The sequence below is a fragment of the Pelmatolapia mariae genome, linkage group LG17 (assembly GCF_036321145.2).
Source record: "Pelmatolapia mariae isolate MD_Pm_ZW linkage group LG17, Pm_UMD_F_2, whole genome shotgun sequence".
Taxonomy (NCBI): Eukaryota; Metazoa; Chordata; class Actinopteri; order Cichliformes; family Cichlidae; genus Pelmatolapia; species Pelmatolapia mariae.
This window is the reverse complement of record NC_086242.1, coordinates 9,233,578-9,257,022: the sequence shown is the minus strand read 5'-3', so window position 1 is coordinate 9,257,022 and position 23,445 is coordinate 9,233,578. Positions and strand designations below refer to the sequence as shown.

At 40.0% G+C, this 23,445-nt stretch overlaps 2 protein-coding genes across 5 annotated transcripts in view; both read right to left on the bottom strand.

The window, feature by feature from the left end:
* Window positions 1-23,445, bottom strand: part of znf800b (zinc finger protein 800b) — a 298,466-nt gene that overhangs the window by 128,313 nt on the left and 146,708 nt on the right. The gene's annotated exons all lie outside the window — the stretch shown is intronic.
* grm8a (glutamate receptor, metabotropic 8a) overlaps window positions 1-23,445 on the bottom strand; it is a 287,983-nt gene that overhangs the window by 149,911 nt on the left and 114,627 nt on the right. For all 4 annotated transcript variants that reach the window (XM_063500399.1, XM_063500400.1, XM_063500397.1 and 1 more), the window contains exon 3: window positions 5,081-5,297. In XM_063500399.1, the coding sequence (XP_063356469.1) occupies window positions 5,081-5,297 (217 nt within the window). The remainder of the gene's footprint in view (window positions 1-5,080; window positions 5,298-23,445) is intronic.

Genomic DNA, 23,445 nt, shown 5'->3' with positions numbered 1-23,445 from the left:
CTGAGTGGACAGTTTAAAATTTTCTGTTGCTGCCACTATCACCTATTCAACCCACACACACACCCAGTAACCGCTGACATATGCTAATGTGATGAGAGCAGTTTTTGGCAATTAATATCCTTTCAAAATGCACACAGTACACGTGCACACTTTCTCTAACTCTCTCAAACACACGCACCCTTTAACACTCATCAGTGAATGATTACACACCAATTCATATGGATGTTTGGTATCAGTATGCAGAGCGCCTTGTAAACTTCACTCATTACACCGCAGTCACAAAATAACATCCTAGAAATTCCCAGCAGCTCGCTTTCTCTTATTTTCTCTCTGAGTGTATCTGAAGAGGTCCACTTGTTATTGAAAATGCAATAAAATGAAAATATATGACTGTGTCTCAGGGAATATATACATGCATATGTGTACAACGAATGCTTAATATCATTACAAGGATCCTTATTTTTATTCTAATACTGCTCTTCCTTTTCTTATTCTTCTCCTATTCTATCTATTTCCCAGGGTCCAGTTTCATTCATTACTTCCAACACACTATGAACTCTCCCCGTCCCGTCACTTTTTCCTGTCCCCTCCTCTTGTTCACCAGCGTTTTGTCCGCTCTGCCATCCCTGTATCTTCCTTAGCTTGCTTGGCGTCTTCAGAGAGGCAGAGTAAAGAATTGAGTGACTGCTGTCACAGCATGCAGCCCTCCCATACACCCACTCACACATCCACCTACACACATATAAAGCAAGATAATGCATGCCCCCACCCCCCGCCCTAGAACACAAATACACACTTTGCTAAGTATTGCTTTAGACTTTACAGTGACATACACACACACACACTGATCTGACACCACACAAAACATTTATGTGCTGACTGCCACTGCACAAAGCCCTGGGCGAGCTGGCTCCAAACACACACCGGGACTAAGATGGACAGCTAGACAACAGCACAGACATACAAAAAAAACCTGTCATTTCTGCATCAGCACACAAACAATGGAGAAACAACAACAACAACAACAACAAAGGGAAGAAAATCAACAGGGTGATAAAAAAAATAAAAACTGGAAAGATTTCGACTGATGAGAACCCCCTCAAATGGATTCTTTACTCGTCTTGGCTCTGTCAGTCGGTAAATATTTGTCAACATCCAACATGATGTGTTTTCAAAAAACATTTGAGACATAACAAGGGAAACCAGCAGCATTTTGATCTGTCAACATCACTTGAAGGATTTCATAAACTGATTTTGATTCTGCATTCACCCATCTTGATGCTCCCAGGACCACAGGGACCGTGCTTTTAGAGTTTACATCAAAACAGACAAGTGATCTATCTCTCTGTGTTTCTCTCATTTTCTGTATCTCTGTCACTCTCACTTACTCTGTAGTGATTTGTTCTCATTTTTCCTGTCACTCCACCATCCAGTGAAGTAGTTAAAATGCATCATCTACTGTCCCTTCACAGCAAACCCAGCCCTCAAATCTTTCCGTGATAATACAGCAGGCAAAGAGTGATTTAAAAAAAAGAACAGAAATGCAGGCCGAGACTAAAAGAGACCTGCAAACACATCGATCACAAGCAACCCGTAAAAATCAAGAGCCAACAACTGTCCAATTTACATCCCACTGCTAAATACAAGCCCAGCTAACAACAGTACAGTATATCACCTTGAGAAGCCCATTACTCTCCAAGACTATGGCTAGGAGAGAATGGCAAAAGCTTGCTGCAGGGAGACAAGAAACAAAATATAGCTGTGAGCAGGATATCTGCTTCAAGAACCGTAGACTCTAGAAGTGGAATTCAAAAGTACTGAGGCTGTGGTGACAAATTCCCTCATCACGGGTGTCACTGCTCTGAAAACAGCTGTTCTGCTCTAAGTGATGCATGAGAACAGCGGCTCAACAAATAGAGGGAGGTTTCTCCAAGAAATCCGATTGTTGTCCGAACTGTGCAGAGCAGCATGACCTGAACTCAAAGCACCCCAAATCTGCAGCCAGAGGCAGGTGGTGTGTACTTTTTTTAATTTAATTTGCACAGTGATGGCAGAAATAAACAGTTAAAACAGGCTGATGAAGGCATTTATATGACAGAAATGTTCCAAGGTATTTTAATTCCTACTCTAAACTGTTTCATAAACTATATTGTGATGGTCTAGTGCATTTAAAGAATACGACATGCTACGTTTAATTAATAGTGTTTTAAAGATGGCAGAGACTAACACAGGACCAATAAATCCTTTCTTTAAATGATGTGTTCTGTCAATTAAGTCAAGTTAGCACAAACTACTCCAATAAAATGTGAGAATGGCACTTTGCAGTGTAACTTAATAAAAGTTATTTCATTTCTAAAATTTGGAGAATTGCTATTATTTATGTATGTGAACTGTATGATTTCTCTGAAACAGGAAATCAACCAATTTTAACTAATATAATTTGCATTATAATTTGCCAGCAGACACTCACACAGCCCCTCCAATCACTAACAGCTGTAGTAGTTAATGTTCTTAACACTGAACAATGCTTTAGGAGGAATTCGAGAGCTCAGTTAAGCTCCTATTTCGACCCAGTGAAGTATTAAAAAGTTATCGTAAAAGCTAACCTGGCCAGCATACATGTTGACATTAGCTGTTTAACTGTTAGCAGTTACCCAGTAGCCACATTAGCCATCTGTTATCATTAAGGTAGCAGCTACTGAATTTTAGTTAGATAAAAGATAAATAATTGTTGCAGGCTGAACGTGACATGGATGGAATACTGAGCTGTGACAGAGCGGATTACGGAAACAGAGAACCGGGCAGTTTGCTGGCTGGGCAGAGCAGCGGGGGAACCATAGCCCAACAGAGCAGAGTCTAATGTAGAGAAGTAATCCGAGCAAATGAAGAGTGAAATCCGGAGCAGCATAGCCAAATCAGACGGGTTTCGCGGCTCAAGAGCCGAGGAAAGGATGCTACAGACTGAGGTGGACCAGTGTGAACGGTGGGTAATATATGATAAGCTTTAACTTTCCTACTTACACAATAATTTATTGAAATGTGTTTCTTGTTTTGTTGCAGCTAGCTCTGAGGTCAGTTTTGAAAAGCAGGCAATGAGCATAAGTGATACCACACTTTATCTAAATTTTATTTGTTAACTCCATCTTCCATAATGCTCTTCTTCCACAATAGTTAAATTATTGATATGTGTTAGGCATTGTTTTTAAAATATTTTGCTAATTCTAACTTATAACTGGAAAAATTTGTGGAACATTAACAAATGTTAATGACTTCTTTGTCATTACTTCTGTTGTTGCACGATGGGGTCAAAATCTTTTATCTAGTATTGAGTATTTTCTTGGGTATTGGTATCGACTTTGAAATTCTAGTATCGTGACAGCTCTAGTTACCCCATGCATAGTCAGCAACAAAGTTTAGTACCTGAGGTTTACCAGCAGAACATTTCCTACTCTGGGTCCAATAGCTTGTTACCAAATGCATCATGCTGCCATCTCTCTCCCTGCTAAATCATGCTCATGCACCTGGCAGTAAGGGGGAATTCCTACTTAGCTCCATGTTTCACTTTAGACACTCATGCTTCCACTGAAGGCTCTAGTCAGATAAGGGTGCCATGGTCACCATGACCATGCCCCAACTGTTATACTACCTGTCTGCCATTGTGAAGCATGAAGGTGTTCAGATATGTCTTACAGCAGCTCTTCCGTGGTATTGTACCACAGTACATATCAGCCTTTTGATCGTCATGGACATCAGTTAGCCTCGGGCACCCATAACTCTGTCACTGTTCCACCATTTGTCCTTCCTTTGATGACACATGGCTGCGTGAGTCCTGCTGCCTTCAGATGGATCAAGAGATTTAATGAACTGAGATGCTTTCACTACAGCATAAAGCTGTAGAGGACAACAGGTCCTGCTCAAATTACTGATCCCAGTTTGCAGATGACAGTTTAAGCAGAGATGACAAAACTGATCATTTACAGTCTGTTACTGCTGAACATTTGCTCCAAGTTTTTACAGCAGTTTAGTGACTTAGCTTTGCTTTTGTTGATCAAAGCACCAAAGTGGCAGCACATTAATGCTGCACCAGCAACAGATGTGCTCGGAAATGACTGCGTGCGGGCCAAAACCTAAGACACATTTCCCACCAAATTACCAACAATTTACTCTGAACCACCTTATTAAAATCAACCTCACTCTTGATTTCCACCTGCTTAATGTGACCCCTGTGCATTTGCTCGTCTTTGTGTCACCATAAAAATCCACTCTTTAACGCTGTATCCTTCTTTTGTCACCCACCTGCCTACTAGAGTAACTAGAGTTGCCGTATTAGATGTTTAGAGCTTGTTCTGCTAATTCTCAGGGACAATAACCATGACAGCACACCTTTTTCACACCGGCTGAATGCGTCTGCGAGAGCTGGCGTCACTGCCAAAAAAGAAATACATGCATAAAGAACTAAAAGACAGATACACAGATGGCTGCACTTGTCCATCACATGTTTGCGACAATAACTTTCTCAGTTTGCTCACCACAGTCTGCAATCTACAGCCTGCAATTTACGCAAAGAGTGAACTTCCCCCGGAGTTTCTCTAGAACTTTAAACAACAGGTTTCCACTCTGTTCTTTCTACAATTCATCCAAAATTGCAGGTCAAAGCCACTGATCATGTACTATACACCAAAGTGCACTATGAACATCATATCATAGTTATTACATCCTGATAGTGGAGCAGAAGTGGCGAGCTTGCCTCTAACAGTTTTTTTAAACTCTAGTATAGACCTCCGCTCTGCTCTCACTCAAATCCATTTAAATTATGATTTGCTCTGGAGTGACAGTCACAGCAAATACTGTATGAAGGTGTCACACAACACAGAAGAGAAGGAGATATAAATGCTGCTTCAAACATTTTCCCAGAAAAGCTGGAGGATAAAAACTCGTCACCATAAAATGTAGACAAAATCAGAACAATCTGTGATATGGAAAAACAATGAAAGTCTTCTAATCTATTTCCCTGCTGAGCTGAGGTTTCGTTTTAAGGGGGGAAAAAATGCAGATGAACAGAGGAAAGGTTCGTTCTTACCAGTTTCTCTTGAAATCTGGATAAAGGCCTCGACGCCGCTCTCGCCATAGTTGCCTTCTGAGGCCAGCGTGGAAACATAGTTCCACTCCATCGCTGTGACGATGTCCATCATGGCCTGGGCCTGGTACGAGTCCGGTGGCACAACACGGGAGAAGAAGTCATAGCGAGTGTTGTCACTCAGCTCGGGAGCCGTGGAGGCGTAGCTGATCTGCGGGATCTGGATGGAAAAAGGGGAAGAAGGAAGGAAGATGTGAAAAAAGCGCAGTTAATAGCGTGGTGTTTCTGAACTTGAGCCAAATAGTGTAATTGTTTTACTGCCTACATATTAAAATGAGTAAAGTGGGAAGACTCTTATATGATTATTTTTTCAATTTAATGTTTATCACCACAATGAATGTGTTCCCCTACAATGAAAAAAAAAAAACTCGAATAAGTAAAAAAGTTCAGTGATATTTGAACTAGGAATTACAAAACGCCCACTCCCTGCAGGATCATTGTGGTAAATAATTGTCTGGAAATTGAGACGAAGTCATCAACATGAAAGTTACAGTGTAACTAAAATGATAAATTGCTGGTTCATAGATATGAAAGGGAAAAAAAACACACATGCTGATGATGAACAGGTATTAAAGCATAATTGCTTCATAATTGGAAATATGAATACAGGCTGACAGTGTGGTAACAAAAAGGTAAGCAGGTGGTGTCATTTTTCAACACTTGTGTTATGGCTGACAGATTCAGGGTAGAGAGAAGATTTAAAAGAGACACAGAGAAGAGACATGCGGGACCAAAAGGGGGGGACAGAAAAGAAAAGCACAACAGTCAGATTGCAGAACGGAGAAACAAAGAGGCTGACGAAACAGAAGACACACACACACACACACACACACACATACCTGTATTGCTTGTGATAGGTGGCATAACAGGCCGAAGGTGTTCAATGGCTGACAGGCAGATTGATTTTTCCCCCTGACAGTGGGAGACGGCAGGGAAAGCCCCTGCATTTATAACATTCTCAAGCACAAACACACACACACGCACAGAGTTTTTGGGCAGACATCTCATTGGCATACATTCGAAGCAACTCTTAACTGCCAATCTCAGCCCAAGCATAAGGTGTGTCAGCTGTCTGTCTCCCATGCTAACACACACAAAAACACCAACGTCGACAACTGCTGAACACAGCAAATCCAGGCGGGAGATTTAGGACAGACAGTGTGCACAAGTGTGTGTGTTTATGTGACTTGAATGTTTCTAAAGGCCATCACTCACTGTCTTTATTCCCTTTGAGCATCATCTGAAGTCTCTGTCGCTGTGCATCTATACTTGTCTTTGCCATTTTAAAAAGGTCAGGGATCCATTTTGAGAGATACTATAAGTTATTTCTCTTCAGTGGTTTAAAAGCAAATCTGTAAACAAAGGTAAATAACGCTAAGTTTCAAGATTATTGCATGCGGCATAAAAATGCATTGTATTGTAAATGAAGTATGCTAATTGTAATTCCTAACCTGTACAGCACATTCACTGTGTATAAGGAGAATATTGAGAAGAGAGAATATTTTGTTTTCACTTCTATGACAACACTTATTGCTCAGTACTAAATGGAACATTTCTTGTTTTATTGCTGGCTGGATATCTAATTTTGAAACAAAACAGCTTTGTTCCTCAGTTTTCAGTTGTTTAATAACTTTCCATTTTTCCAACCCAATGGGAGTTCACGCTTCCAGCATTTGAGTACTGTCAGGGGAATAGAACCGGGAACTCTGGTGAACTTCAGCATATGTATAATTCATACAGGTAATGATAAACAAATAAAAAAGGAAAAAATTCAAAGCCAATTCCAGCTCATCACTGTATATACAGTATGTGGCTACATGCATGTGCTGCTGCGTACACGTCTTTTTTGTGCGTGACTCCACCATTTCACTTTGTCTTTTACTCTATGTAGTTTTAAATATCCGAATTACCCATTTCAAAGAGCACTGAATTCATGGCTGCAGGAGTATGAGATATCCGTCTGTTTACCATGGGAAAGAAACTTTGTGACCTCCACAAACCTAATACTTTGATCTTTTGTTATTTCACTCTAAAGCTGGGAAACACAGACATACTCAGACACAAACACACTCAGTAATGACTTGTCATCCTTCCCAAGTCATTACTGAGTAAGAGGACGAAAAGCAGAGAAAAGAGCAAATGCAGTGAGGGAGCGAGTTACATAAAGTACACATTCAACATCCAATATTGTCTACTGCAGGCATAGAGCCAGTACTGTCTACCCCAAATATACCTGTGTTTTCACAAAATATTTCTGCAGACATTTATATAGTCACTAGGGATAGGTAGCGAAACCAGGTAATAAAACGTGCACCAGGGCTAAATTATTAAAGACTGTGGTATCGATAAACTCCAGCTTTATTAGTTCTACTCAGAGAAAACATGATGAATTTTCTCTTTTCTCCTTTCTTTCCTGTGTTTGAGGCGCAGAGGTGGCTGTTTGCTCGTTGCTGCTCCACGCCGTACTTGAGCACACGCCCAGTGAAATATCCGAGTGACTTAATTGTTTAAAAGTGCAACTGTACTTCACAAGCAAAGCTACTGACAATGCAGAAGCACAAGCCATCTTTCCATACATTTTCTTTGGTTTATCCAGTTATTTGTCATGATAGGGCTGGTACCTCAGAATTACTGTAGTACTGTTAAAAAATACTGTAAAACTTGGAGCTTTACTAGATATATGCTATGATAAATGATTTAATTACATATTTTTACAGCATTATCCTGTTAAAATACAGTATCATCTGGTATAAATAAATAAAAAAAACTGTAAATAAATGACAGTATAGTCACTGGGTATCCCAGTCTGCATGTTAAAGCATCCATTGGACAAAATATTGAACCCAGAGTTGCCTCCATCAGGATGCACTGCAAATATCAAAAACTTAGCTATAGAAAAAAGTGTGTATGTGTGTGTGGCTGGGTGAATGAGGCTTGTAGTAAAAAGCACTTTGAGCGATTAGTTGGAGTAGAAAAGCGCTATATAAGTACCGGTCCATTTACCAAGTTACAGCCACTACTGACACATTCATAGATCCCTGAAAAACAGATATGTACCTTTCATAAAGGTGCAGAAAGCTCCTTAATTTTCCAAATGTCAAGCGACGTTTGAGTGTTGTAAATCATTTACGTACTGTGAGTTCCCATTGACTCGGAATGACTTGAGCCCTTTTCAAAACAAGCTGAGTTGGAGGTGTAGTTAGAGGCGGCAAATTAACAGCTTGGTTCCCCCACATCGCTGGGGAAGAAGATTATGCCTGCAATCCCCTTAATTCCATTTGCTCTAATGAATATGTGTGTGAGTGTATGAGGGAGAGAGAGGGAAATACAAGTGTGAGTAATAAATGGAAGAGTATGTATAGGCTTATCTGCCGTTTCAATTAACACTTTCTGACTCTCACGCACTTATCAGAGGAGTAATGTCCTGTATTGTTTCAGAGTTTTGGTAGACAATTATTATCATCTATGCAATATCCACTGACTGCACAAAGATATCATCAATAATTACTGAATGTATAAACAACTGGATCGGAATCTAGTAGTGGAAAGTGGACATATAAAGCAACTGAAAACTTTTGTTGCAAATAGACTTATATGCAAGCTAAAAAAACCCCAAAAAACTATGTTTGTTACTAGGGATGGGTACCGGTGTCCGGTGCCATGATGGCACCGGTTCTGACATAAACGGTAGTAACCAGACCGAAAAGCAGCGCGCATTTCGGTGCTTTATTTCGGTGCTTTATTTCGGTGCTTTTTTTTTTTTTTTTCCTGAGCCAATTCTAGCCAATCATTTTACATTTCCGAGGATAGTAGGCGGGTCCAGGTAGGTACGTTCTTTTAGAGCAGAGCTACAGATTAAATATGCCCAAGGCCAAGCGGTCAAAAGTCTGGCTGTACTTCGCAGCAAAAGATGCAAACTCGGCTGCCTGCAACAAGTGCTTTAAGGTGATACTGTGATACTGTCAAAGGAGGTAACACCTCGAATCCGATGAAACACCTGGCGGCGCATAGCGTTTTTTTTAAAGCCGAGAAATGCACCGTATTTGATAGCTGAAAAAGTGGAAAACAGTTAAACATGAGAGGTTTTTGGACCAATTTTGTGTTTTTTTCCATTGTTTAAGCACTGCTTCCAGCCAAGAGTGATACCATATATGCCCTATAGCTGCAGAAAAGGCTAACATTATCTTTATACAAAAAAAACAGCTAAACATGAAAGGTTTTTGACCAATTTTGTGTTCTCCATTCTTTAAGCACCGGTTTGAGCACCGTTTAAGCACCGGCACCGTTTCAAAAGTACCGGTTTGGCACCGGTATCGGATAAAACCTAAACGATACCCATCCCTATTTGTTACCAAGATGATGCTAAAATTGACTAATTTGATGGTATTTTTCTTTTTCTATGAGACAAAGTATCCAAACCACTGTAGATGCAGTATGTCCTGGAGATACTTGACCTTATAGACATGCTGAATGATGACCCAATCACAAACTAAGAAATAGCTGTATTCAAGAGAAAATACTTTGGTGAACATACAGCGTTAATGTTATTTTCTTTAGTTCTAGATGCAGCTCATAACCTTGTTTGGCTATTCATTACAATTCAGTCAGTCAATATATGACATTTTGCATGCATGCTTGCTTGAAAGCTTGAATTTTAAACTTTTTTTTTTTTCATTTTATCCAAAGAACTACCGTACTTCCACAAACTAACAAATTGCTGGTATTTTTGGATCCCCGGAATACAGTCTATATATAATAGCAAATAAATAATTTTCACACACTGTTGTATAATGAAGGCATCTTAAATCTTTAATCCTCTGTTCCCAAGGATCTCTGGATTACCAGAATTCCACTATGCATGCTGCTGCTCGCCTCCTTACAGTCACTATTCTTAAATAAGCCAAAAGGTCTCTGAACCAGCACTTATTCCCTGCACCTCCCCACAAAACCTCATTAGAAGCCTAAACTCTTCCTAAGAACAAACACAAACTAATCTATATCAAGTAGTGGGGCTGCCACTGAATAGCGATTGGGCCCAGCCAGCAAAGATATTAAATCTTGGTTCCTTTGCTTAAGTATAGAATTAATCACAATGAAAACATGGAATAGCCTAGTCTCAGCCATAAAAATAACAGATTAATTCTTAATTGCTGTATTCCTCTCTAAGCAAAGAGTATTGAAAGAGCAAAAGCTTATGTTTCCCCTTCATGAAAACAATCAATCAACACCAGCAAGCTGTTAATATCACTGTTTTCTTGAGCTCTGGAAAATACATCCTTTGACTAAAACATTGCTTTAAGAAAACCTTTAAAAGCCCTTCTGCTTTTTTTGTTTCCAAATAGTATCTCCTGAATAAACTCTGGGGGCAGTGAAAGCAATAGAAACCAATATAAGCCAATATCCTAGAAGTCCTGCCACTATAGACAGTTAGGTCTGCCCCGTCTGTTCCTTAATGGGTTTGGTGAAAGAGAGGAACAGTTTCATCCTTCACTATAGATCCAACTAAATCCCACTAGGGAGCTGAACAGATAACTAACAGCCGGATTTGGACCTAATGATTCAAGCCACTGGCTTTTTGTGAGTGAGTGTGTGTGTGTGTTGTTCCAGCTGGGGACCAAAGTTGAGAAAATTCATTTCACAGAATTGCACCCATCCTGGCAGAGAACCGAAAAGACAAAAAAATCAGCATGGCAAAATATGCTGGAGAGCAGGAAATTTACCTAAGGAGACTTCTGGTTTGTGAGGAATGTTAGAGTCAGCAATTTGTGCTGTGCTTTCAGGCTACAGTAACCTACGAAGGGCTGAAAATGAGCACAAAACAATCTAAATCTATGGCAGATATTAGATTTTTTTATTATTATTATTCTAAATGTTGTTTTAAAAAAATTATTGTCATGTGGAGACCTTACAGAAACACGACTGCAACCTAAACTGGCCTATAGTGTGTGCTTGTGTGTATCTGGTGGTAATGGAGCCGTCGGGTAGGGAAGCAGAGTCTGAGCACTAGGCTGATAGATGGCATTGGTTTGAAGCTAATTAACCCCAAAGCATTACACACACATATCGCTTTTCTGTCTCCTACACACACACACAAACATTGTCAGTAAGAGGATTGGATACATTGTTAAACAGTCACACTTGCAGGGGCATTGTAAGGAAGGTTGGTCACGTCATCTGTGATAAAATTATCTGCTTAATCATGTTAACCAATTTATAGTCAACTTTTGTCTGGAGAGAAATTTTAGTCATTTTGTATACATAATTACAAAGGCTACAGAGCTTAGACAAGGATTGACAAGGCTTAGACACTCAGAATGAGCTGGAGGAATTGAAGAGAGCATGGTGACCATGAGAATATAGGCACAAATACAGTAAATATGGCCGTCTAGAGCCCTGCTTTTGAGTAAGTCTGGATAGTTATTTACTTGTTCAAAAAACATTTTTCACTTAGCCCTCTAACAGCAAGCCATGGTCTCTGTTTAATGAGGAGAGTATCGCCACAGTGGGATCTCACCAAGCTAATTTACCAGCATGAAGACTGCTGGGGCTAAGGCCTGGGCGTCTCTCGCTCTGTCTAACCCCGTTCTCCCTGTCTGGGGCCATCTGTCTCATTTTTTCCTGTTTACTGTTTGTACCTTTGCATTTGTGCCTGTCTTTTAGGCTTTCATGTTACAAATGTATCCTCATTTAACTGTTTTAAAAGGGATTATATTTTAACAATGCAACTACGGCAGTAGACTATGATAGTTAAACTACTTTTTCCATGGCTGTAGGTGTAAGATGACTCATACCACAACAAAAAGGTTCAGGAAAATGCATGTTCCTCCACAGGTTTCTTTTTGGTTTCCTCAGTCCAAATACAAGCATGTTGTGCTAAGTGGGGATTTTAAATTCATGTGAGCATGAGTGGTTGCCTGGCTCTCTGTGATGGACTGGAATCCTGTTCATGGTTCCCAGCCTTTTGTCCAATGTCAGGATAGACTAATTCATCCAAATTGTAGAGGGTGACATGGTAACAGCTGGCCATTTCACATCCAAGTCAATAGTGTTGTCATGACACAGATTCTCAGGAATTCAGGAATTACATTAACCCATCGATATCATTGAATTCATGTGTTGCAATCACTTCTATGGCCACAGATGTATAAAATTAAGCACCTAGGCATGCAGACTGCCTCTGCAAACATTTGTGGAAAAATGGGTCGGGAGCTCAGTGAATTCCAGTGTGGTATTGTGATATGATACCTGTTCAGCAAGTCCAGTCGAGAAATTTTCATGCTACCAAATATTCCACAATCCAGTGTTACAATAACAAAGTGGATGTGAGTGCAAATGACAGGAACACTGTCAGAAAGTGGTAGCCTATGGAAAATCACAGAGTGGGGTCAGCAGATGTTGAGGTGCAGAGTGTGCACAGGTCGTCAACTTTCTTCAGAGTCAACAGCTACAGATGTCCAGACTTCTGGCCTTCAGATTACAGCATATAGAGAGCTTCATAGAATAGGTTTCAGTGGCTGACCTGGATGCAAGCCTTACATCACCAAGCTCGATGCAAAGCATCAGATGTAGTGCTTTAAGGCACACTGCCACTGGACTCTACAACACTGTAGTTGTATTCTCTGGAGTGACAAATTATACTTCTCAGTCTGAAAATCTGATGGACAAGTCTAGGTTTGGCATTTGCCAGGTGAAGGGGTACTTCAACAATTTAATGCTCCCAACTTTGTAGGAATAGTTTGCTTCATGTTCCAAAATGACTGTGCACCAAGCAAGGTCCATAAAGACATAGATAAGGGAGTTTGGTGTGGAAAAACTTGACTGGCCTGCACAGAGTCCTGAACTCAATTCGACAGAACACCTTTGGGATGAATTAGAGCAGAGACTGTAAGCCAGGTCTTCTCATCTAACATCAGTGTCCGACCTCTGAAATGCATTTCTGGAAGAAGAATGGTCAAAAATTCCCATAAACACACTCCTAAACCTTGTGGAAAGCCTCCCCAGAAGAGTTGAAGGTATTATGGCTACAACAGGTGTAAAATCATATTAAACCCAATGGATTTAGAATGAGATGTCACTCAAATTCACATGGATGTGAAAGCAAGCAAATACTATGGTGCAGGTCGGTATCTCGGACAGCTCACATAAAGTACAACAAGTGCATGTTTCATCACAGTTTTGGCAAATGCTAGCTCACACATGAAGTGCAAGCACAAGAACACACACACCTTATGGCAGCCAAATTGCTAAATTACCTTCTCAACATGTCTTAAAGCAGGGGTCTCAAACTCCAGTCCTCGAGGGCCGGTGTCCTGCAACTTTTCCATGTGTCCCTGTTGCAACACACCTGAATAAAATTAGTAGGTCATTAGCAAGACTATAAAACTTGACTGCATGCTCAAGTGGCAATTCAGCCATTTGATTCATGTTACAGCAGCTCATGAGTGAATGAACATGCTGCAATAAAAGTACTTTTAGAAGTGCATTTTTCCAAACACTTACAATCACTTAAATTTACTTGAGTAGGGTGAACCGGTACTCTTGCTACTAATTTTATTCAGGTGTGTTGCAACAGGGACACACCGGCCCTCGAGGACTGGAGTTTGAGATCCCTGTCTTAAAGTTCTCCAGAGGCTTGGTAATGAACTGATCATTTGAGTCAGGTGTGTTGACTCGGGTGAGATCTAAAACCTGCAGGACACCAGCCCTCGAGGCCTGGAGTTGGAGACCCCTGCCTTAGGGCAATACAATGCACCTAATGACTGCTAGTTTTATTATTGATAATAAATTTAAAGTTATGCTGAGCTCATTTAAATGCTGCGAAACAACAATGACATATTCCCTTTAAAGGCCTGGGTTTACCCCGTGTATGCTCTGCACATCACAGCAAATTCAGAATAGAATAGCAGCCTGTAATTTGTTTGTTGACAACCAAATGAAAAATGTAGACGAGATGAAAGAAAGAGACTGAAAGAGTAAAAAGGAAGCCACTTGATGGGAGCAAACCAGAGGGAAAAAAATCTGAGTAGGGTAGCAACCAAAAGGAATGAACGGGGTTGTTTTATTTTTTACTTTTTCTAAAAAAGTGAAGAGGTTAAGGAACACAAATGAGAGTCAATGCTGACAGAAGGGGTTTTTTTTTAAAAAAGGTGGGGAATATTTTTCCTCTGTCTATATGAAAACAAGTGATTAGGTTAAGACTGGTTTTGGTAAAAGCAAAAAATAAATAAATAAAAAGACAAAAAAATACAAATAAGTTACACTGTCATCAAGGAAATGGATCGGTGTACCTGCAGGTATATCAAAACACAAATCCTTAAATGTCTGATAGATAAGAGGAACTCAATCGATGGTTACTCTTAGCTCTCTAAGGTAGTGCTCAGTTTGTCTGGGAGACTGAAGTATAAGCAAGGCACGGAGCGAGGCAGTGAATTAATGGCCCAGTGAGCCATTAATTCCCTGGAGCTTTCCAGTGGCACACTGTAGAGAAGGTGTTCGGCAGGTGGGAACAATGCCTTGCACTAATGGGATGAAACTCACATGCAAGGCCACACATTTAAAAAGAGACTAAGGTAAAACTTTCAGAGGAAATTTCCCCAATCTCTCCGATATTTGTTTTCATACCGACTATATAGAGCTTATATCAAAGCAAATTGATTTCCTCATGAAAGTGGCCCCCTTTTTTGCATTTATATCTCTTAGCTCTCTCTGTTTCCAAATATTTTTCTACACATTAAACCATGGATTCTTGTAGCTCCCCTAGGAAATGAAAATAAATAAGCATCTGTTTTTTAATCTTGTTAAATATTTGCATAAAATTTCTGTAATATTTCAAAATTACATATAAACGGTATGCAGGTATTGGGGGGCAGGGGGAGTGGCCTTTGTGTGAAACTAACACCAAGATTCGGCACCTTGAAAGCAAGTTGGTGCCTTCTAATTAGGATAAGGGTAAGATGACTTGCAGTAATCACCCCAGGGGCAAGATAAAGACGTGGATTACAAGTGACTAGAATGATAGCACTGATTTATTATTGATCTGTTTAAAAGCAGCTCAATCCATTCAACCTATCCATCTACAAATGAGTCAATTTTGCAATGACGCTCTGTAATTAAGATGCAGAAATGTACTCCTAATATTTGACGAGCTATCGTGGATGGTGTCAAGGTAGCTGAGGCCCTAAAAATATGCACTTATATTTCTGAGTCAGACTTTCTGTTCACAGTATTACCAAGTGAGTAAATGTGCATGTAGTAATAGCACAGAATGGAAGCGAAAGCCCAGCCTTTGCAACCAGTTCTTAAATTATCAGCATGACAACGAATAAAGCAGAGACACGGGGAACTCTGCTGTGCCGAGAGGCAAAAGCTGTAATGCCAACCCATCACCTCAGTTCATTTAAATTTTTAAGAGAAATCTTATTAAGGACGGCACTTTGGTTATAAAGGTTTAAAACTGAAGTGATGAATGTGCACCTGCTGCTGGGAGAGGATTCAGAGGATTGGCTGGAGGACACATGATGCAAGTTTTACTTGAGTAACATGTGTGTAGGTGTGCGCACACAGTTTTAAATACACCCCCACTGCTAATATCAGACAGGAGAGGAAGGTCAGAGGGCCGGAGGCCAGAGACCCGAGGCTGCAGCCTTTAATATATCTCTGTCAATACATCATCACTTTCCTTCTCACATGAACACACACAGCTTTACCTCGCTATATCACAGGGAACCAGCACAAACTTACACAGACACACACGCACAAAAACGCTGTCTGTCCTCAGTGGACTTGGATTATCCTGAACAAAAACCATACACACAAGCATGCATGTCTCTGTCTCATACACACACACAGACACACATACACAGTTTAATTCAATTTAATTCAGATTTATTTATATAGAACCAATACACAACAACCGTCTCCTGAAGGCAGGGGTGCCAAACATAAGGTACGAGGGCCAGAATGGGCCTGGCAGAGACTTCAGTCCGGCCCACTGGATGGCTTTAGAAAATGTGAATGAGGGTGTAAATTCTGGGCAGGTTTAAAGTTTTTCAAGTTTTGCAGCTTTTTCTAATGATAAAGACTTTCCCCACAGGCATTCAGGTAAACAAACAATTAAAGAAAAGTTCACAAAAAACAAACCTTACAGAACCTTTTCCCACGTCTTTTTATTATATTAAGTAATCTCAGGGATTCAAAATTATTGTATTCACAAGATTTTCAGAAAACTTGACCTGTGACCTTATGATTGAGACAGGGTTGCTAACTGTCCCGTTTTAGCCAGGACATCCCATATAATGAGCAAAATTGGTTTGTCCCTTATTCTACCTTAAAAGTTCCGTATATTCACTATTACCGACAATTTCGCTTTCTGACCAACAGATGGCACTCTTATAAATACAAAATCTGATTTGACTGCAGTTGTATCAGACCAATGCTTGTGTCCACTCACAGTCGTGTGAGTGACGGCCCGATTCATAAAAATAAAGGGCTACTAAACTGGGTAATGGAAGCCCGTATTTACAGTATTTTGAGTATTGAATTTTTTTTCTTTTTTGCTTATTTTTAAAGGAATTTTTGTAAGTAAATAGTGATTGCAGCTATCATTTACTGTACTCTTTTCATTATTGTTTTAGATGAGGTATTGATTAAACTGAATACCAACATTTTATGCATATTTAAACTATGCCCAACTGGCTGCATGGGCTTCTGATATGCTAGGGTGTCCCTTATTTCATAGTTAAAAAGCTGGCAACCCTAGGTCGAGATTACACATGATCAAATTTACAAACTTGGGTGTCCACGCGGCCTACCCGGTCTGCAGGGTGACAACTATACCCTATAAGCCTGTTACGCCCGCGCGGTAAAAAAAAGAGCACAGGGAGACAGGACAAGAGAGGTAACAGCAGTCAATAATGGCACAAAAGAGTAAAAAAAAGTTTTATCTTTATCAGATCTTTAACTATCACCAAACACTTTTCAATGTGGGTATTTTGACAGATAAAGCTGCACTGAGTGCATCCTCTTTTTATTTTGTCTTTCTGATGAGACACTGGCGCGCCAAAGCTTTCCAAACAATTTTAATGACTCTTTTAAAAAGACTGGTAAAAAAAACCCTGACAATTGCATCAGGAAACACTTGCAAAGCAAAGTCGTTTAAGTGCGCTGCTTAAAGTAGCAGCACATTTGGTTTTTGACTTCAATAGATGACAAACACTCAAGTATTCACTTATGACAGTTTAGAAGACAACCTTCTTATTTTGCTCATTATAGAGCATCTATCATTGCTCCATGCAATAAAATCAACATGGGCACTGATTCCTTCATTGTTGCCCAATTATAATGAAATCAAACTGTAACTTTTTTTTAGGCAACTTTTGTGAGGACAGGTTTCACTGTCCACCCCCCCTCATGCGTCCAAACAATTTAAAGCATGACAGGTTTAAACTAGAGATTGATTGAAAGCATAAAAACATGCTGTGCCCGATGTTCCGTGTCCCTGTTTAAGTACATCATTTTACATCTGCCCCAGCACGCACATTAGGTTTAAACTACAGACAGTGCTTAGATCTCCTAATGTTGCCTCTTTCACTTGCCTTGCTAGGACTTAGCCCACACTCGCTCTCATATATGCCCCTCTGCTCATGCACACTATTTGAATAATGTATTCCTCCAACAGCTGCATCTCTTCAGCAACCAAAACCTCGTGTCCAGTAGCGCACACAAATACACCCACACAAACACGCAGGAGGAAGGCACAAGACTACTTGATGCAAGCCAGCCACCTGCAGCTTCCCCTCTCTGTTTTGTCTCTCTGTGCAGTTACACAAAAGCGCCATCCAACAGTGCTTCATTGTGAGTTTCCTGCTTGATGGTGCTTTTATGTGTGCGTATGTGTGGAGGCAGTGCATGTGCCAACATGAGCGCTTGACACCTGCCAGCATTCTCTCTCAGCGTTCCTGTATGCGTCCCTGTATGCGTTCCTGGCTCCCACTGTGCAACTGTAGCACCAAATGTGACAAATTCCTAAAAATATGCAAAGTTAAACTTAACATTTCAGTCCCCATTCGTTTTCAGTTCAAAAACACAGGCAAAAGGACACATACACACACACAAATATACGCAGAAAAAAAAATGTGCATACCTGCCAGTGTTACAGAATTATTAATCAGAGCAAATCTGAGCTTCAAAAAGGTATTCCCCGGCATCAGACCCATTAGGCTTACAGTATATTCCCATTGTTGCACTTGTAAATGAGCCTCATACATCATGCAGTATGCCAACAGACCTGCACGGAAAGCATTTTAAATTTGTTTAATGAAAAACAGCTTAGCAGCAAATTAGAGGCTAGAAAGTGTTTAAAAATCATTTGATCAGATTTCGGATTATGAAATAAGTTTTGATTAAGTGTTTGACGCGAGGACTTTTTCTTCTGACACAAGACAAAAATGACAAATTTCCCTTGCAGGAGTAGAAAAAAAATCAACTCAGTGTGTGCCCACACACGGCTCAAGCATGCATGGCGCTTCAGTTGTGACTGACAGGAGTACATTGCGTTTCTTGGATTTTACAGTATGAAAAAGCATGTATGGCTGCGTTTTAATTTTGCTTCTCCGAACGAGCCTCTAACCGCTCACAAGTGGATCATCAGCAGCTCAGCAGGCAGCCTCTTGAGTCAGTCATTAATACATTATGTATCAGCATCAAAAGGGGGTTGTGTGAGACCACTACTGATCTGAACTCTGGTCTATATGCTGAAAAAAAGAGCCAAAAGAGGGGAGAAATTGAGATTCAAGACCTCATGCATCAAAAGATTTTTTTAAAAAGAAATCACTATTATTATGGGAGGGAAAAAATATATATTCATATCTTACATTTGAAGTCTCCTCCATTTAAAAAACAGACTCCTTAACATCATTCATTTCAATCTCCACCATTCATGTATTTTAATGTTGCAATTTCAGTCTGGAATAAGGCTTCTCAAAATACTTATCCACTTGTAAATTATTTATAATTGATTATATATATATATATATATATATATATATATATATATATATATATATATATATATATATATATATATATATATATATATATATATATATATATATATATATCAATGACTGTAATATCTGAATAGGAAATTGAAGCCAGTGCAGAAGCGAGTTAAATCTGCATTCGATCTAATGACCATTAAAAGGCGACTCATCTGGCTGCAAAAACTGACAGAAGTCTGTGAGTAAATAAACCTTCTTCCCACTTGATCTACGACCCCAGTAAACACTTTTCTAATTGCTTTCTATTCCCGATCACTACATTCAAGGCTTGTTGAACACAACACAATGTTCATCAGCCCATCCATCCATTTCCTCAACTACTTATCTAGCTTTTGGTCTTGGCAGTAAGCTGTAATAGGAAGACAAGCAGGACACACAGAGGTGAGGTGGTGTTACTTCCACAGTTCAAAGACATGCTTGTTGGGTTAATTAAGTGATTGTGCACTGTGGTGTGGATGTGCGTGGATGTGCATGGTTCTCACCAGAGTTGGAAAACAAAGATAAAGCAAAGTATGTTTTAGGGCAAACATGTGATTGCAATGGCCTAAGTAGGCTTTAGAAATGAGTTAAGTTTGGGATTTTTTCATCTCAATCAATCATATTTTCTGTGTAGCAGCTGGACTCAGTGACCAGTAGAAAAGGCTCCTTCAGCTGCCCTGCAATCAGAACTGGGAATTTTGAAAACTGTATAAGCTTCAGTTTATGCATCTTTCCCTGTTTTTACATAAAGGATGAGTGACGTGTTTCTAAAAACAATAAAATAAAACAAAATAGCAAAATTCAGAATTATTAATCCAATTGAAATTAAAATAACACAAGGGGGGGGAAACGTTAGTTAATGCGTCAGGCCCTTCTGTGCTGCCGATCCACTTCTAGTGCCTAAACCATCCAATTATTATTCCTCATGACTCACACATCAACCTAACCCCCTACACATAACCAGTCAGAAGCACTGTAGGGCGGACGATAACGTCATAGAATTCCCTTAGTGCCTTAATCTTTTCAAAGTAAAAGCATTTAGGTCACACGTTATTTTTTTTACCAGCTTGTTTAGACAGAAGTTACAGAGGTTAAGACCTCAGTGACCTTCTGTGTAGTTACAGCTATGTATGACGTGCATATGAACGTGCAGGTTTAATCATCTCCACAGTCAGATCCATGTCTCACTTGTCAGATCCAGTTTTACACTGTGATGGCCAAAATGTTCAGCTCAAGGCATTAATACAAGACTTCATTAGCACATTCAGTTATTAATTAGGCCGCTTTGTTTTAGTTGCTTAAATGCGTGCATCTTACAACCTTCCCATCCTTCATCATCTTAATCTTCATCCTACACTTAGATTTTAAGCATGACGACATTTGCTACATACAAACAAATTACTTGTATGTACCATAAACAAGGGTGTCTAATATATAAAAGACGAACACAGAGAGCAAAACACAATGAGATGCTATGAATAATGTTTGAGTTTTAGGATTACTAGCAATATTTCAGAAGTCCCCTTTTCCCCATTTTGTCTACACCATCATTCGTCATGTTCAGTGTGCAAATTTGCAAAAAGAAATATATAAGTATAAAGAACCATTACAAGAAATATTGCACACACATTTTTGGACCGACTTGGATTGAAATACACAGTCACACAAACTGAAAACTAGAATCAATACCTCTGACATAATTCCAATAGAACTGCAGCTGTCGGAGAAACTTTTTGCTGATGACGTCTTTTCTGTGCCAAAAAAATGTAATGACTCAGTGATGAATAGATACTTGTTAAAGATCATAATGGAGGTTAACACATCTGACCTTCCAGAAAAAAATTGGGGTTTTTATTACAAGCAGGAGCCAGAAATTATGTGCAGCTTTTTGATTATTATCGCGTAGAGACCCGAAGACCAGCATTTCAGGATAATCTCATTCCACCTCCTGAACACACGTACATTACACTGTACAGCATGCAGAACACCTGTAAAATATAAGCTGCCCTCCCTGTTTCTTGTTTCACCTGTTGGTTGATAAGATAAAACTCTGGATGTTTATTGTAGTGCTGATTAAACGGATTCTAATTTTGTGAATCTAACAGCATGCTGCCACAACAGTCCCAGCGCATTCATGGAATAGCAAAAGGCGCAAATGCTTTCTGACATTTCAGCATTTGTTTCAGGATACAAACAACAGTGCAGCAGATGGCGAGACACTCCACTCATCTATTTCTTGTGCTTCCAAGCATCACTAAATGGCTATTGTTGTGGGCTCAGCAGCAGGTTAACACAGTCAAATAGAAAGCAACTACTTTAAATAGTGACTGTGCCGCTTATATATAGTGTGACTGAATTTAAATGGCAGAAAACTGATGTAAAATAAATGAGAAACATTTGCAAGAGTAATTGCAATCAGTTTGTTAAAAAAAAATAGTCACTGTCACTATAAATTAGGAATAAAAATGGTCAGTTAGTCAGTTCAGTGTACATTTCTTGGCTATAAAGTAGTTTTAATCAAATCAAAGACTGAGTCGAGTAGCAGGTGCTCGCTAAAAAGAGTTAAAGCAAATTATAATGAAAGAGGAATTGATTATGTCGGTGTGAGTAAGCACTTAGCGAATTCGCTCTTGGATAACTTAATTGATCCGGAAGTTGGTCAGCAAGAGTCATTTCGTGATGCAAGTTCAATCACACAAAGTAATTGCGCTGAAATGCCGGGTGAGCGTGCTCAAGGAGTAACAGGTGTACAGCAGACAAACAGCTGCAGCATTATGGGAAATTAGCTCCCCTGCTATGCCTTTAAAGACAAGGTTAAGAGGAAGAGATATAACTAAGTTTTACTTTTTTCTAAACTTACACCAATAAAAGAAGTCTCCCAAGACGGACGGTTCTTTCATCCCACCGGGGAGAGCACAGGGAAGAGGGCTGAAGGACCAGCTTGTTATCTGTACCATATGGTCTCAAGGGAAGGAGTATCATTTTATTTTTAGGGGGAAGAAGGCTCTGGCGCTCGCACATGCTCACACCTGCTGAGAGGAAGCAATTCCATTTCCGGATGCCCCCCTGTGTCTTCCAATCCACCTCCCCCGACAAACTTTTTACACGCACACTGCTTCACAGACCTTTACATGAGCACACAGATGTTTGCTCTCTCTCCCTCTATCTCCCTTTTGACTTTTTTTAATTTTTATTTTTGCACAACAAAAGCAAAAAACTTTGCCTTAATCATATCTTAGGTGACCTTGAAGACTTTTTGTTTTTTGGTACGAGACATGACATATCACGAAACAAAAATCAACCGACTTCACTCACTGTTTCACCTGAATGAAATTTTTGTGTTGTCACTTTAATAAACTCAGTGTGACTCATCGCTCACTGCATTAGCATGCACATAATGTACTCGAGTGACTCAGTGAATATCAATTCTTGTATGTTTCCTGTTAGAGAATTGTGGATCAATATGATTGTCATTGTGCAAGATGATTAGATCTTTAGCAGAGTGATTACATCTTTAGGATGAATGCTGACTTCTGTTTCCTACACAGACACACATACACATATCACTGATCACATCACATGCTCATAGACACACACGCATCACATGTTCACTGTTGCAGACACACATGACACATGTTCACATGTGAGTGTTTTATCTGTCGCATGATTAAGGAGATGTTTGTGTGACCACTGAGTTAATGAAAGAGCTGCGAGAGGGGGCCGGAGTTTGGAGTTGTCTGGGATCAGGTGAGGAGCTTGCAGCTCCAAGACCCTGGTCCGATCGGCTCCCCTTGCGAGTTAAAATGGATTGAGCTCTGTCTTGCTTTGTTCACGGGAATAAGTCTCTAAACCAGCGGGGCCTGCGAAGCGCAGACCTAACATTCCCTTTGTGCACTCAGTGGTTCCATGAGTGTATGCGGAAGATGTAGCGAAGTATGTGCACCGCACGGGAGTGCACGGTGTAATTAACTTGCATGGGACTGTTTGAATATTGAACTAGACTATGCGTGTGCATGCACACGTGTTCACACGAGAGAATATGAATGCAGCTGGCAGTTTGCCATTATGTTGTTAATGTGTCCATCTGAGTAACAGGCAGCTGTGTGCACACAGACTTAATGCACTAATGCAGTGCTGCCTAATAGAAAGAGCTACTGCTGAAATCACACACTTTGAACAACCTATTAATATAATGGGATGGGTGGAAGGAGGGGGGAGGGATAGAGGAGGGGAAGAGGATGGGAACTAATAAGGAGGGTGTGGATGAATGAT